This window comes from Thalia democratica, chromosome 6 (assembly GCF_965202585.1).
Source record: "Thalia democratica chromosome 6, ktThaDemo2.hap1.1, whole genome shotgun sequence".
In the NCBI taxonomy this organism is placed as follows: domain Eukaryota; kingdom Metazoa; phylum Chordata; class Thaliacea; order Salpida; family Salpidae; genus Thalia; species Thalia democratica.
Genome location: NC_139170.1, coordinates 8143508 through 8161402, shown reverse-complemented (window position 1 = coordinate 8161402; position 17895 = coordinate 8143508). Strand labels below are relative to the sequence as shown.

The window sequence follows — 17895 nt, the reverse complement described above, 5'->3', positions numbered from 1 at the left end:
GTAAAGATTATAACAAAATTACGTACAGTCCTTGTTTTATAAGTTTTTAAAGTATGGATAACTTATTATTAAAACAAAGCTGTGTTAGGATGATAGTGCTTTTGTTAATCATTTCTTTAGTTTTAACGAAGTAAGAAAAAAACAATAGTTTGTGTATTAACAAAAATATTTATAAGTAAATAACAATATAGCAAAGTCTAATCAAACATTGTAAAACTCAAATTTATTGTGATGCACAAATAAAATAAAAAAGTACAATTTAAAACAAGTTCTTATTTATTTTTTAAAACGCGTTTTTCAAAGAGTTTATCTGACGTGTTACTTGCTAGAAAATTAATTGAGTTTAAATAAAAAACTCTTACATTGTTTATAAGCGTTAAAATAAACTTTAAAACTAGAAGTACACTAACAAAATTGTAATTTAAATTACAATATGAATTTTGACTTACATATCAACAATTTATTAAACCTGGTGTTACCGTTATTTCTTAAAATAAACTTTAAAAGATTCTAAATATTAAGTTGTATCAAAGTAAACAGCTTAGAAATGTTTTTATCAAAACTATCAACGATTTTTCATCTTCAAAATTGTCGTTGCAATTCGTTTACTAAACATATGATGGCGTTATACAACAAGTTAATACAAAGTCAGTTTGGGAATTAAAGTGAATTTGTTTGCGTTGTTCGCCGTTGCCATACAAGGTTCAGTTGTCCACTCCTCCCTGTCCACGTTGTAGCACGAGTACATTGAACGACCTGTTTGAAACACGAGAAATTTGTTGCCCACAGGTACAACTCCACAAATGTGCGCGTGCAGGGAAAACTGAAAATTGATCGCCACAAACTTTTTGCAAGTTGAATCGTAAACCTCAAAATTCTGAACATAACTTTCTACTGCAAACAGTTTATTCTTTACAGCCACTAAATAATGAAAAGATCTTCCTTTTGTCATGCTTGGCAAGCTTGACCATTCATCAGCTACATGGTCGTACGACTCAACCGTGTTTAAACCTTCCATATGAGGAGCGATTAATTTATTCAATCCCCCGCACACAACAATCCTTCCTTCAAATGCCGCGCAGGCCGCACTTGATCTCGCTACCTTCATGCTTGCTGCGTCTCCCCACGTGCAGTTGTTTGTATCAAAGTACCTACAAGCTGCTGTTACTTCAAGTTGCATGCGACCACCAATGAAATAAATTTTGTCAATGAAGCCACAGACGCAAAAAGCTCGACATTTTTCGAAAATTTCTCTACAATCTCCTACAACTTCTAAATGGTCCGCAGCTACTGAGTATTTTTTGATCATTCCTCTATTAATTGAATCACTACATAAGTAAACGTGTCCTTTCAAGTAAACGGCTAATAGACCAACAAGTCGAAGTTCGCGATTTTTTGTAAGTGAATGAAGTTTTCTACATGTTGTTAAATTTCTACTATTAACTTTGTTTACAAATCTTACGTAACCATCGCCATAATAGTCCATAAGACGTTTACTTTGACCACAATGTAAAATATCAAAATTGTCTCCGTTGCAATATCGGGTGCAACTCTTTCCATTTGTTGATTTATCATTTTGCGTGTTCATTTTACTCTTTTTAAAGGCTTCATTCATTATATCTTGGTATTCTGCAACATTTTTAAACGATGAATTATAGTGTAAAATATGTTTTAAAGCATGTCTAGACAGTAAAGGTAAGCGAACTGTCATTAAGAGATCTTTTGAGTGTTTTTTTCTTTCATTAAGCTTGTATCTTATCCAAGCATCTGCAAAATTAAAAACCTCGATTTCTGAAAATATGTGAATAAAAGAGCTTGAAAGAATTTTCTTCACTAAATCAATATCTAACTCTAAAAAGTTGTTAGTTTCAGCAACTGTTGTAAACCAACAATTAATGTAAGCTTCTGTTTCTTTTAAAAGATCATTTAAACGGAAAAGCTTAGAGAGACGGTAGTAGGTAGCAACGTTTTGTGGAACTATTAAGGTCTTTATGTGATTGTACATTTTTGTTTCTACATTTCTATTCAGTTTTACCTGATTTAACTTCAAAACTGTAACCAGTTTGTTGACTTCGTTTAAATTCAAATCAACTGCTAGTTTGTTGACTTCGTCAGGGAAATTACCTATAAAATAAGTTAATTATTTCAAAGTTATTGTTTGTACTTTGTAAATTAATTAAATTAATTTTATTTTTCTACTAGCCATTTGAAAATACAGAATAATTTCAAATGGAAAAAGTGTTTTTAATTTTAAACTATTATAAGCAATGAAGAGTAAAAAGAACAAGTAATTGGCAGTTACAAGTTTTAATCTTAACTTTTATACAGTCTTACGAAAGGACTGAAACTTAAAATAAATTACCAGATTGTGCAACTTGGTTGAAAGTTTTCAAATTATCTTCTTTTATGCTTTTCGTAGCATTATTTTGACAAACATCCAAGAAAGTCTTTTTGCTAGCGCAAGTCGCATGTAAATCGTTTACTTTTACTGGAAAATTTTCATTTATTTTCTCACTTTTGTTTTTGTACAACTTATCCATTGCATTTATACTATTTTACTCATTAAACTTAAAACCTAAAGTAATTTCAGAAGTACGTTTTTGAACTTATTATTAAAAAAAAATGTAAAGACAGATAAACTTCTTAATTTAGTTATTAAATTTTTAATTTACAAATATCTTAAAAATTTATTACTTTATTTTTCTCTGAAATTTTTTTTATTATTGTTTAATTTTACTCCGATTATCAATGTTATTTAAACAACAAAGTATTAAAAATGTATGTCATATGTCTGGGAGGATGTTACTTTTGCACGGCGTCACTTTTGCACAGGTTGATTTTTTTTTGTTTATTAAAACTTTTTTTCTTTTTGGCTATCACTACTACCCTTAACACTCGGTTTGTAAATTTAATTTTTTACGTTTTTTTTTATAATTTAAAATTTATTTATGTTTTATATATAGCTTTTTTTTTTTTGATAAATAATTTTTAAAGTATATATTTCTTAATTACTGTTACCCATTATTTTTACTTTCAGTCGTTTTTTTTTTGTTTTTTTAACATTTATTTATTTCCATTTTATTTTGTAACCTTTTCTTTTTACCATCACTATTATCACTAACCCTTACCCTCAGTCAGTAACTTTTTTTTGTTAATTTTTCTTTTATATTTTTTAATGTTTTTTCATAACTTATATTTGACTTTTATTTATGTATTTTTTACTTTTGTGCAAAAGTGACCCGTTCCCCATTTGTCCCACTTTCAAATCTGGATAAATTAAATAAAAAAATTATTCATAGAAATAACTATGAATGGATCTCCAAAACTTAAACTTAGTCTTGTAAAAATCAAAAAGTTATTTACTTCCAGTAGTAAACAAAACAAAACTGACAGTCAGCTTAAAATACAAAAAAGTTTATTTGCTCTTGTAGGTCAAGGTTTACTTAAGAACACATTATTTAGTAAGTCAGTTTGATAGTAAGGTAGTAACAAAAAGCTTACACTAGATAATTTGGAGTTTGTATAAATCAGTAAAAGTAATTGGAGCAAAACACATACTTGAGGGCAATAACTAGTAAGGCGGCAATATCTAACCTACATTAGATACTTTAGGCCTTTAAGGTTTTGCATTAAGTAGTAAAAAGCCCGTTACATAATCTTAAATTTCTAATAGAGGGTAGGGGGATTAAATTTCTAATAAGAGCCCAATATGAAATTTTTTTTTAGGAAACTTCGTAACAGGTAATATAATAGACTTAAACAAAAAAAACTTCTAAGAAAAAATCATAATAGGTTTAAACTTATAAATCGTTTTTGGTAGTACAATTTTTAAAACTAAGCACAAATTCCAAAGTTAAACTTCTTTTTTTTTCTGCCTAATTTTCATTTTTATATTGTTTCAGTAAACCCAGGGTTGCCACAGATCAAGCTGAAAAAAATTTCTTGACTTTTTCCTGACATAAAAAAAATTATGAATTTTATGAATACAAATGTAAATTAAAACCTTTTCTAAAATACATTATCAACCATTTGAAGCTATATAAAGCTTTTAATTTTGTTTTTTACAGGTTAAAAAAACAGTTTTTTTTGCCTAGTACAACCATCTAACTTCCATTACATCACTTGATTGAACTATCTGTGTATGATTGATGTATTTGCAATTAACAGCTCTATCAGCAAAATATTTGTATTTCCTAACATATAAACACAATTTGCCTGAAATAAAAACATATTTTAGCATCTCCTAAGATAAATGTATCTAAATAAACAAAATACAACCTTTTACAACTTAAACCTTGAAACAATAATGAACATTTACAACTTAAACCATTAAATGCTAAACTTAGTGCTTAATTACAAAGAACTTAATTGTATACATAATCAAAAAATATTTTGATACTGAAATTCTACACGATAGACTTTTGTGTATATGTCAATTTCACTATGTAGTATCCTTGCCACAGGTAATCATTACTAAGAACAATACAAAAACTGCTTGTCTAAGTAGGGTAATAAGTTAATAGAAAAAATTTACAGATTCATAATGTATATTTTAATAATTTTAACAGATCAAAGCAATTAAAATTAAGTAATTTTGTAAATTTCCAGGAAAATTTAAAAATTTTAGTCTGACTTCGAAGGGTTTTTATTAATTTTCTATCATTTAAAGGCTTTGGAAAATGAAACTTTGTAAAATTGAACTGAAAAAATCTGATTTTTTTTTAACTTTATCAAATTTCCTGACTGTTTTTCAAAAATCCCCATTTTTTCCAGGATTTTGTCTTTTCTTTATTGACTTTTCCTGACTTTTTTGACCTTGTGGCAGCCCGCCCTTATCTTTGGTTTTCTTTTCCTGGACTTACTTTTTGTAGGCAGTTGTTGGACATGCTCAGTTCCAATCAGGTGTACAACCCCAAACTGTTCAATTCTAAGTATAAAATAAAAAAAATAAATACAAATAAATAAATAAAATAATTAGAAATAAATAGCGACCAAGGGTAAGGGTTATGGGTAACAGTGATAGAAAAATAAATGAAAAAGTTAAGTACAAATATAAAATTAAAATTTAGAAACAGTTTCAGGTGGGGTTTGATTAGTAGGGAATTAACTTTAGTTGCAATTGTGAGTGTACCAAAAATTTATAAAAACTGTGATAAATTGTCTTATTATAAGTTCATATCACAGAAAGCTTTTACAAATTTAAAGGTTTTAATGTAGCAAAATGTTTTTTTATGCTTACATAGGATGTGCTTAAATAATCATCCCAAATAAATACTAATCTTGAACTGTATTCTAATTACAACATTAAACTGATACAAATATGGACTTTAAAAATTTCATCTAAACTTAACCAACATAAACTATAGTAAAAAATCTTGAATACGCATATAACTTAAAACAATTTTTTAAATGATATAAAAACACAGTTTTGTGTTCTCAAAACTGTGTGTCATAGAAAGTTAATTTATTTGTTTAACTTTTTTTCTCGGATAAATGTTAAATAAAATATTGGGCAAGTAAAATTAAATATGAAGTATCACACTCACTATTGCCTAGAAAACGTTTATTGTTTCAAGTTTAGTTTAATGGATGTTTTTTAACACATTCAAAAAAACATTTCCCTGTGATATATTTAACCTATGTTTATTCAATTTGTGGTGAGGTATTTTTCATTGAAGTCTTTTCAGCATTAAAAATGCAAAATTTTAACAACTTTTTTGAATGACTTTAGATGTAAAATCTCAGTCTCAAAAATGCAAACTTATAACACCTTTTTTGTATGATTTTGAATCTAGTTCTGTATTTCATAGCTCATCATTCACAACTAAAAACAAACAACTACTAAAAAGGGTAGCTGTCAAATTTGCACGACCGTACAAAATTGCACGAGGGAAAAAAATCGCACGAGTGCACAAATTGCACGAAGACAATTTTGCACAGGTTAATTTTATTTATTTATTTTTAAACTTTTTTATTAATTTTGTTTATTGTTATTATTTTTTTAATTATTTTTTATTTTACTATCAGTTATCACTGTTGCTCCTAACCCTTCCGTCGGTATGTTTTTTTTTCTTATAGTTTCTGATTGTTCTATTGTCTTTACTATCATTTTTAACTCTAACCCTTACTCACGGTTGTTAGCTTTTTTTTTATAATAATATTTATTAGTTTAATATTTATTTTTGTTTTTACTATCACTGTTACCCCTAACCCTTACCCTCGGTCAGTAACTTTTTTTTTCTTTTAATAAATAGTTTTTTTTTTTTCTAGTTTTTTTTTTCTTCATTTTTTTACTCTCGTGCAAAATTGACCCTTGGTGCAAAATCGTCTTCGTGCAACTTTGTCGCCTCATGCAATTTTGTGCCCTTGTGAAAATTTGACTTCGTGCAAAATTGGCTTTGTGCAATTCAGTGAACTCGTGCAATTTTGTTCTCGTGCAATTTAGACCCGTTCCCACTAAAAACAAACTAAACTTAACTTTCAAATTGAAGAAAATATTATTTATCGGCTTTTATTTAAAAAAAATTAAAAGATCTCGGTTTTACAAAACACGAGAAATCGTTTAAGATGCTTTTTGTTTAAATTGAATGAGAATTGCGAACGTGATTAATTTTCTAAGAAACGAGTCCATTTTAAGAAAGAAAAACAGGTGAGAAAAATATTTTCTTTTAGATGGAAAATATATTGTTTTTCGGCTTTTATTTTTAATAAAATTAAAAGATCTCGGTTTTACGAAGCACAAGAAGTCGTTAAAAATTTTTTGTTTAAATTCAAAAGGAATTGAGAACATGATTTATTTTCAAGTTTTTAGACTTAAAGTTTTGAAACCATACTTTTTAGGGTAATTTTTAATTTTTAAGGCTGAAAAGACTGCAGTGGTATTTTTTAGATGGAAAAATACACATAAAAGGTTTTAAATGAATTATATTTTAGTTTTTAATTAAATTTTAAACTGTTTTAGTTTATGTATACTAATTCTACCAAAAAAAAAAGTTCATATTAAATACTGCACTTAAACTTTAAAGAGAAAAAATGCCAACTTTCCCTTATTGCTTTGGTGTTTTAAATCAGTTCACTACATTATGAATTAAGTTTTTACTACAATTTTCTCTTAGAATTATGATAAATAATGATGTTTACCACATGACCATTACCAACAGTAGCAAGACATAATACTGTATACAAAGGTGACTCGATAACCAACTCTTTCGTACACTAAGTCTTATTTTAAGCACTTTTTTTGTCTTCAATTATCAGTATTAGTGCTATTTATATTTGTTAAATAAATTAAGTTTAAATCTATTAAAATTTGCTGTTTAAAAAACTTTCAAGCCCAGGAAAAAGCATTGTATGACAAAGCAAGGTAATTCTCAAACAAGGTTCAACAAAATGTAAAAAACAATTTGAAAAAATTAAACCAAAAATTTATGCTCATAAATTTCGGACTTGGTGCTGAACAATTAAACGTGTTTAATGGAATTCAGTGGGCTTAGTGGCGTCAGCTGCAGTTCTAAGGTCGTTTCTGATTGACTAACATTTTACTCACTCTAATTTTAAGTTTTAAGTGAAAATAAAAACTTTTAATTTTTTTTTGATATGTTTGGTTAAGGTGGATTAATGATAAGGGTATGAGTTTTATTAAAATTCTGCTGTACTATCAATTTATCTCATTTGCATAAACTTGCATAATGTTATCAATAAAAAAATCTTCAAAACCTTACATCTGCAGCCGACCCAGCTTAGTGGGCACAAGTTGCGTTTATTTCGATATGAAAAACTAATTTCATAACTATTTCTTGAAAAATACATAATGTATACTTTTAGAAATACTAAATTTTATGTAGTGTATGGTTGTATCTATTAAAGTTTACGAATAAAATTGGACTTTAAATAGTAGCTCTTATACAATTTTCTTGTATTAAGCATTTTTGTATTAGCTAATGATTTAAATAAACTTGAGCTTAGAATTGAAGAAGGTTTATAATAACAACAATTTTAAAATAGAAAATGATACTAACTGAAAACGTAAAAATATTTGAAACTTTTCTGTTGTGCAGTGAATTATTTTGTTATGACATTTTAAAATACTTATTGAGTAGAGAGATAAGTGATTTATTAATAAACTTAAAAAGAAAACACCTAGCAAAAAAAAAGCAATAAGTATTTATTTACATTAAAAAGTTTTCACCTCAGAAATATTTACTTCTAGAAACAAACGTTATTTTTACATATTCTTTAAGTAATTCTAGGTGCTTAGTTAATGCTATCTAGTAATTTTTTTTTGACATTTTTTCGGAATTTAAACATACTAGTAGTTTGTTCTAAAACAAGCAGAAAATAATAACTGGTAAACTAAACAACTGAAACTACTTTGCGAAACTTTATTTTGTATAAGAAGCCGCTTAACTCTTTTTTTTTCAGTTGTAAGCGGTGTTGGTGAGAAACAGACTATACCTACGTGTTTTTATATATATTTGTGATCTATCGGATACTATTTTTATAAATAGCATTTAGACCAGTCGGATCCTGATATTTTTGTTTTGGTGGCTAACCGAGTTTACTTTATTTGTTTAATTGCCTTAATAGCTGACTACTAACCATTTTAAGCTTTAATATTTTCGTTTCTTCTTCTTATCAATTAAAATGAGATAAAAAAAAGTTATAATAAAAAGCGTAATAGTTTCAATTACAAGAAAAAAAATACCGCACAAAAGTTATAACTTATGATAGGGAGATTGGTGTAAAGCCGCCGGCTTTTAAATAGAATAACTGTGAGAGTCGTTATCCGTTGGTATAATTAATAAAAGTCTGGTCGACAACATAGGAATAAAAAGTATATCAAACTGTAAACTTCATGACGGCTAGCTGTTTTTTATTTGTTTTAAATAGTTTATTAAAGATTATTTTTATTAAAAGTTGGTTTTAGGTTAGAAAAAAAAAAAAACAACACAAATAACAAATTTATTTTTAATAAATTTTGAATTTAAATTTTTAAAGGTATTAAAGTTCTTGTTTAAAATGCAATAGAGTTAACCCAAAGTTAACTATTTAAAACATTTTTCAAGTCACGCAAACATTAAATGCTTTAAAAAATGATAGATTATCATAAAACGCTCAATAAATCAAAACATACTAAAAACATTTGTTATTAAAAAGTTTAAGTTGGGCTTTAAAAAAAATAAATTATAGTTAATAGCAATTACTGTCCAGATTTTTCTTATAAAGTTATCACTGCAAGCAGGGGCGACGCGTGGGTATAATATAGTTATTGTTCCACCTAAAAAAAATATATAGTACAAAAAAGTTCAGTTTTATAGTTTAAGTTTTTAAGGACGCTGCTTCAGCTGTATAACCCCAAAGTAAACTAAAGTTATTTTACTTTAAAGCTAAGGTATTAAGCACTAATTGATATAAATTTATTATGACAGTTCAAATAGTATGGAAGTTATGTAGTTACACAAAAAACATACTTTCTCAATTTTATAAACGTCATTTTTCTGCTTTTTTTTTTGAAATATTGATAAGTAATATACGAAACTTTTGTAATTTTGTAGCTGCAGCCAATATAACTGGAGCTGTGATAGAGCATAAAAAAAATTCCATACATAAATCCATTTAAAATAAAAAAATACTTTCAGCTGTGTTCAAACTAAGTTCAAATAAGTTTATTTCTAAACAGCTTATTTGATACACATGAAGTTTTTTTTATGTAGTAAAGATTTCAAATCTGTCCATACAGTATTAAAGACTAAAAATATAAAAAGAGAAAAAATCAGAGTTTTATTTCAAAACTTTATTCTTTCTAGTCATAAAACACATAAACGTCTTTTAGACGAACACAAGGCCTACGACAAAAATTTTAACATCGGTTAAAAAAGTAATTATAACATCACACTCAAAAATTAAACATTAAGGTCAAGGTTTTTATTTTGCAATCGCTCGCTTGGTAGTCATGAATTTTATTTTTTTCCGTTTTTAAACGACTACGAAGACTATATCGAAAATTTTAAGTTGATCTATGCTGCAATTATGACGTAATACCCAATAATATTTTTTTTCAAACACTTGCTTGTTAGTTGTAACAAATTTGTAAACGTCTTTTATAACTTTATATTTATAAAATTAAGTTCTATCAGTATATCAACACTTAGTTTAAGAAAGTAATGTTTTGATTACAGTTGTTTAACTATTTTAAGCTTAATACATTAAATTTAAATTAGGGGATTTTTTTTCCATTTACTATTCTTAAGCAATCCCTACCAGAAACCCTACGCGTCGCCACTAACAACCAGTTAAACAAAAATTGCAACATACATACACGCTTAAGTAATTTCTTTAACTAACTTAAAAAATATTTTGCTTAGTTTTAGATGTTTTGCAAAGTTATTTTACAGAAATCGTTTCTATTAACTTTCAGTAGATTACTTGAAAGTTTTTCAAATTACAAAAGAAGAATAACAGTTTATACAAAAAGAAATGTTGATAAATATTGTTATTGTAGTTATTAGAAAAACCATCAATCTAGCAATCAATTTCAAATAAGGAATTAAAATAAGGAAGTTTGTAAGTTGCACTGTTTTACTAAAAAAGAAATATTTGGTTTTGCGAAATACCACCCCGATTTCATTTTTTATATGATTTTAGTGTTGTATATATACTAAGTTATATAAATGATCATGAACTTGCGTAGGTGTTTTATGGTTTATCGTATAGCTCTACGTCACATACTGATTAAAATACAGAAGGTTTTTTATATGGAAGGTTATTGTTGTGTAAAAATATTGATATAATACAATTATAAAAAAAACATTTTTGCTCTATAATTGACCAACGACCAGTGATAGTTTTATACATCATGAAATAAATTTTAAGCTTTTATTTACTGCTTGCTTGATAAGCGCAAATAAAACGTGTTTGCATTTTGCAATTAAAAACGGCAATTAACACAATCATGAAAAACAAACATGTTTGCCCGTATATTTGTCCTTGCAAGCAATGTATAAAGTGGATTGTGAATTGAAATTAAACTTAAACTTCAAAATGAAGGCAGTAGTCGTGTTAGTAGCAATTTTCGCTTTGGCAAACGCTAATTCTTGTAAGTTTTAGTTTTTTTTTAAGAGCCTAAAGTTGATTACTTATGTTTTGATTTTAGACTGTGTGTAAAACAGAGAATGTTTGTAACAAAAATGTTGAAAGGTATCAAACAGTTAATTTAATATCAAAAACTAATTCTTTTGTACTTGAATGCCAATAAAATATTTATGAAGCTTAAAAAAAGTTTGTACTTGAAATCTAAATATGTTTATTTGCTCTAAACTGCTTTATAGAAATTACCATTAATTTTAAAAAATTAATGTACTAGTTACTAAGATGAAGTTTAAAAAAATTAGGTAGACCCAACATTATTTTGTTTTAATTGATAATTGTTAAACAGACTAACAACTTTGATATCATTTAAATTTGTTACTATTTATTACACACAATATACTGCTTGTACCACTTCGTTAAAAAAGGTAAATTAACTGAGAAAAAATTTTCAGTGTTCCTGGACAAGGAAGAAGCTAACCAGGTGCTGAGCAGAAACAAGAGGGCGAACTCAGGATTCGAAGAGTTGCAGCAAGGAAATCTGCAACAGGAGTGTTACGACGAACAGTGCAACTACGAGGAAGCCAGGGAAGTGTTTGAAGATGACGCGCAAACTGTTAGTTGTGACGTCATAACGTTTTGATTTGACCTAACTAAAAAATTAAAAAAGTTTGAAGAAGTCAAGCAGTTTTTATGTTTGTAGAACATTTAGTTCATTCATTTTTGTTTAAAAAGCTTCAAAGTTAAAAGTATAATTGAACAATGTAAATATTGTCTAGAAAGGTAATACAATGATGAAGTAGAGTTTATAAGATATATATAGTTAAAACTACTTTTAATTGACGTGAAAATTGTAACAAAAGACTAAAAGCTTAACTTAATTCATTCGAGTTTCTAAAAATAATTAACTATTCAAGTATCAAAAAAAAACATAAGTATTTTTTTTCTTAGTTTTGTGTAAAAACTTGAAGTTATACCAATGTAAATTAGCTTTATTTTAAGTTGTTAGTTATTTATTTACAATTTATAACAAAAAAGCAAAAAGCTAAGACAGAAATTTTTAGCTTTAAATATACATATTTTTTTTGCTAACGAAGTAAGTATAAAATGTTAAAGTTTTGATAAATATTAATTTAATTAATAAATTTTGAATGGATTAGTATGTTTCTAATTTTTCTTTAAAGTTCGTTAAAAAAAAGTTTGTTAAATTAAATTTCGTAGTTGTGAAACAATAATCATGCACAGTGTTAAGCTTTAATCAATGTAAAATTATCTAAAACAAATATCAAAGTTCACTATTTTGCATTTGTTTTATTTGCACTAATTGTCAATGTTTATTTTTAGGAAGCTTTCTGGCAAATACTGACGAGTGAGTGATTGTTTATCTAAAATATCTAAATTATCTAAGTAACAAGGTTAGTTAATATTTTTCATCACCTATCGTTGTAAACAAGTAATTTCTTTTACATAAAATAGTAAATAAATAAGTTTTAGTTTGCAGAGAGAATTCTGAACTTTTTATTTAAATTCGACTCTTTTTTTTTTGACTACAAGTGTCGATTTAAAACAAAAAACAAATTTAAAACATTAACATTTTCTTTTGTTTTTATAACAACTTTACAAACTTAAGCTTAAACGTCGTTTGTTAATATCTAAATGTAACTTTACTATTATTTTAAATCTTGTTAGCAGTACTATGTAGTTGTAACTAAGTTCTTGTAGTTATTTGAAACATTGTTTGAATAAAAATGTAATTTAAAAAAATACAACAAACCTTTTAATCGTAAGCGAGCAACGATATGTTTTAATTATATAATATAATATTTACATTATGCTAAAACATAGTATACAGACAAAGTTTACAAATTCTTAAGGTCTATAAACACACAACATAGCAAAAAAAACCTAATTTTTATGTGAAAATTATGAAAAAGAATTATCAAAAATTCCCAATTGTACAACAAAATTGGTTAAAACAAAAATAACTTTTAATTATTTACTAGCTTGAAATAATTAAAACTGGTATTAACTTTTAGCTAGTATAACTTATATTTTTTAACTTACAAAACAACTTATGTACAGACCAGTGCAAGTCAAACCCGTGCAGCGAGCCAGGTACTGCTGATTGCGTTAATATTTACAACGGACACGTGTGCTTGTGCAAGGAAGGATTCACTGGCAGAGAATGCGAATTCGGTTGGTTTAATTTTGTTTAAAAAGTTAATATTTTCAATTTTACTTAAGCGTTTATCTTACTTGAAAAAATAAAACTTTACTTAAAATCAAAAAAACACTATATAATGTATCTTAAAAAAATAAAATAAATGTAATGTAATATCAAAATGTTAGCGTATTAAAACTAAATGAACTACTTTATTCTGTTTGAAATAACATATTTTTGATAAGATTAAAGTCATTGATTTAAATATTTAGCTCATTAAGTCTACCTTTTATGAATATGTTAGTAGAAAAGTTGCAATTAATTAATAGCTGTATATATTTTTGAAAAAGTTGTAGAGTGAGCTAATTTAGTTTTTTTTGAAGTTTTGGTAGTCTATTCCTGTCAGTTAAAAAAGTTAAGTTTGTTATGTGTTATTTAAGATTTTGACCAAAGTTTGTTAATCTAGTGGTAAAAAATACAAACAGTTCACATATTTTTGTATTCTTAAAAAATAAAAGTAAACAGACAAACAAAATATACACAGTATGAAACTACAACTGAAAAAAAAAATACCGATATAACTTCTAACCACAAAATAATTCTATCATTTTAAAGTTAAAGCAATTGTGACTAGTTATGGTTTAACTAGAACTTTATTTTATAGGATCTTGTTAAGAGTCTAAGTAAAACTCTCAATATTTTTACATTTGCTGAGTTTCAAACATCCAAACATTATACCAAACTAATGTTCAGACTTGTATGCCTAAACAAACATAAATTTAAGTAATAATTCTAGAGTTTTTATTGATCATTGTAAACACGTTTTACATTTAAACCTGTACTTATGTCACTCCAATTCACTGAACAGAGATCAATTATTGCGAGAACGACCCTTGCCTTAACGGAAAATGTTATAACGATCCACCCACGTACAAATGCGTTTGCGAGCCCGGATATAAAGGAGATATTTGTAGCGAGGGTTCGTTCGTTGTTATTTTTTTAGGCTTTTTAGGTTTTTCTATTATTTTTTGATTTATTAGATCTAAAAATTTCTTTAGAGTTTTTAAATAAAGTATTTTGGGATTTTAAGGGGTTTAAATTTTTTAAAGAAATTTAAAGAGTATTTGTCAAAAATTAACACATAATTTCATTTAAAAACTGAAAAAAGTTTACAAATACATTTTAAACCAAACTAAATAAAAAACCACAAACACCACTAACAATAACAGACCGAAACGAGTGCGAATTGTTCTTCGATATATGTTCAAACGGGGGTTATTGCGAAAATTTTCACGGGTCTTATAAGTGCCACTGTTCTAACGGGTGGGGTGGGAGTGACTGCGCTGCAGGTTTTATACTAACAAATGTACTTTTTTAGAAAAAACTTTGATAAAAAAGCCTCTGGCAGACACTAAAAAATAGTTCTTTGAAACTTATATAAACACCAACATATATTAAAATGAACCATTAAACTTACTGTAAATGTAGAAACTACTCTAAGCCAGGGGCGACGCGTGATAAAGTCATAGGGGAGTAAAGTAAAAAAAAATCTTAATGCGTTTTTATTTTACTTCTATGATTTTACTAAACGTTATTATAATAGAAAATATAAAAACTAAGATCTGAAATAACTTATGACACTTCGCTTCAGTTTATGACGTCATTACGCGCTGCCCCTACTATAAGTTGTTTGAAAAATTTTTGTTCATAAACTCATTATAAAAATTAAACTAGGATTTCAAAAAAGCACGTTAAAAAGTAAAACACTACAAACAAAAAAATGATTAAATATGCATGAAAATACCATAAAAGATATACACTCATGTTTCAACAGATGTAAACGAGTGCATTGTTGACAACCCGTGTGAAAATGATGCTGTATGTATAAACGAAGTTGGTGATTTCAGGTGTGAGTGTACAGAAGGTTTCACTGGAAAAACTTGCGCCACTGGTACATTTATTACAAAAAAAATCAAAATTTTGTTTTAATGGGTTTAATATTATTTTTGAAATTTAAGCATAACATTTTTTTTTTGATTATCATTTTTGGAAAGAAAAAACTAAAAGATCTTTTTAGATATAATTTTTTCTAAAACTTTTTAATCAAAAATACACGGTTTATCCTCAAACTAAAAACCCGAAAAACACAAACAAACAGACGTAAACGAATGTAATGAAAATCCTTGCGAGAACGAGTCTCAGTGCAATAATAAATACGGAAGTTACGAATGTACGTGTTTGCCCGGGTACTCGGGAAAAAACTGCGAAATCGGTCAGTAAGATTTGTAAAGTTTGGAGAAAATTTATAAGAAATGTAATTAAGGTTTCGTATTGAGAAGTAAAGCTTTGAATTAGATGATCTTTTTTAAATTAAAGCTTAGTTTTAACAGTAAGGTTGTAGTAAGTAGAGACAGTTTTTGCTATCAAAATTGGATTAAATTAAAAAATTTAATATAAATATCACATTATTTTAACAACAATGTTAACGTTGTTAACCCAAAAATTCATAAAATTTCTCTATGTTGTCTAACTCTGACTTATCACAACTCTGACTAACAGAAGTGAACGAGTGTGAGTTCGGATACTGTCCGGAGGGATCAACCTGCGTGGACGGAATCAACAAGTTTGAGTGTCTATGCCCCAAGGAGGGATGCACCGCAAAACCCAAGAAGGAAGCTCCAAAGAAGAAGGCTCCTAAGATCAAGGGATAATAATTTGATGGGGGATAAACAAATACTTTTTGATTTTAAATGTATTTTGTGCATATGCTTAAATGTACTCTAACTATGTATTAATAATGTAAATAAACTAAAACTTGTTAATAAACTATTTTTGTCAACTCAACTGTCTTTTTAAAAAACAGTGCTAAACTATACTAAAAAGATAAGCTACGCTGAGACAAAGTGTTTTTTACATATTTTCTTTTATTCTAATTAAAATTGCTAAAAACTTTTACGTGGGAAATTTAAAAAACATGGGTTGGTAAAAAAATGTTAAAAGATTTGATGATAGAAAAAAAAGTTAACTGAGGATATTTAATTCTTTTAAAGTTAAAAGATTATTACCAAATACTTTTTTTAAGCAAAACGAAAATTAAAACAGTTTGTTTTTGTACTTAAGAATAGTTGTACAATTAAAAAAAAAAAATAGTGTTGTAACAATTTTAACACAACATATATTGATTAAACCGATTTTTTAAGGTTCTTTTGTTTATGAAACAATATTGTAATCTACAAATTAAAGAAAATTAACGGTTGTATTAATGTATATAATTTGTTAACGATGTACTAAATTTGTAGTAAATAGGCTTATCAAAAAATTAAGAAACTAAAATTTCTTCCAAAATTTTACAATACAAAATTTAATGTAATATAGTTGTACAATAATCAATAGTTTAAAGTTTAAGAATCAATTTTGAAATTTTTAATTGAATTTTTAGTGTAGTACAACACAAACTTACTCTTTAAATTAATTTTTACAAAAGCCTATGCATCAACAAAATAAATTTTAACAGTAATCGTAAAAGAATTTAAAACAAAAGTTAGTTTTAAAGCAATAGTAGTGCAGAATCTAAACTAGTATTATTATTATACGTATAAGTAATAAACTAAAAAAAATATATTATCCGAATTCTGATCACTTAATTTTTGTTTAGTCCCTTTACTTGTAATATTACCAACACTTTTTAGTACATAAGCAAAGATTTCTAGGACAAACTAAGTTATCAGATGAAAACAACGGAGCGCATATAAAAACTATTACAGTTTTTATTTCTAGTCTGATTTTACTACCTTAGAGCTTTAAATTCATGGTTTGTAAGCTAAAGTAGTCTCATCGAGTATCAGCATATACACTTAAAAAAGTTTTAACCTAAGAAAGACATTTATAGCTACAAAAATCCAACTATTTTTTAAAAGGTGTTTTAATACGTTTGAAAATAACAAAGAGAATATAACAGGTTGTTTTTGTTCATAACTAACTACCCATAAATAAACTGTTAGCTATAAATAACGATTAAATTAAGCACATGTTTTTTTTTTTGTGATTAGTTGCTTCGTGAAATGTTAATAAAGCTATAACTTCTCCCTGCAAGTTTTTTTTTTGCACTGTGTTTTTAATCTTCAAAAACAAAACTTAATTTCTGCCAGTATCTGTGCATACTTTATTTTTTTTACAAACTATATTTCGAATGGAAATACTATTAACACAAAAAAAAAAAAACTTAAAATGCTTGTATTTTAACTAAGTATTGTTTTTATATCTAAACTTCAGGACTAACTCACTTTGTTTTGAAGATACATATGCTTTTATTTTCTTTTGAAATTAAACTCTATATATATATATAATGTAGTCTTTATTTAAAACAATACTCATATGTATTTTACTAACTATATTCTAATTTTTCGATTAAGTACAAAAAATATATGTAAAAACAGAATACTAACTTATAAAACAACACGTTTTGATTTTAGAACACACTATAAGTTTTTTCATATAAATAGATTTGAAGTACCAAATTATTTTAATCGGACGTGTTGCTAGGCTTTGTTTTTAAAAAGTTTTATAAATTAACAAGTCAAATAAAGTTTTAATCAGGAAAAAACAAATTGATTAAAACTAATTGATTTGTTGATTAACGCCGAATAATT

At 26.7% G+C, this 17895-nt stretch overlaps 1 protein-coding gene across 1 annotated transcript; it reads left to right on the top strand.

Moving 5' to 3' along the window:
* Window positions 1–11040: 11040 nt before the first annotated feature.
* LOC145838692 (uncharacterized) lies at window positions 11041–15957 on the top strand. The gene is made up of 9 exons (XM_082946319.1): window positions 11041–11095; window positions 11514–11701; window positions 12430–12454; window positions 13168–13281; window positions 14115–14225; window positions 14476–14595; window positions 15081–15197; window positions 15405–15518; window positions 15806–15957. The coding sequence occupies exons 1-9, from the start codon at window positions 11041–11043 to the stop codon at window positions 15955–15957; spliced, it is 996 nt and encodes a 331-aa protein (XP_082802445.1).
* The last annotated feature ends 1938 nt before the right edge of the window (window positions 15958–17895 follow it).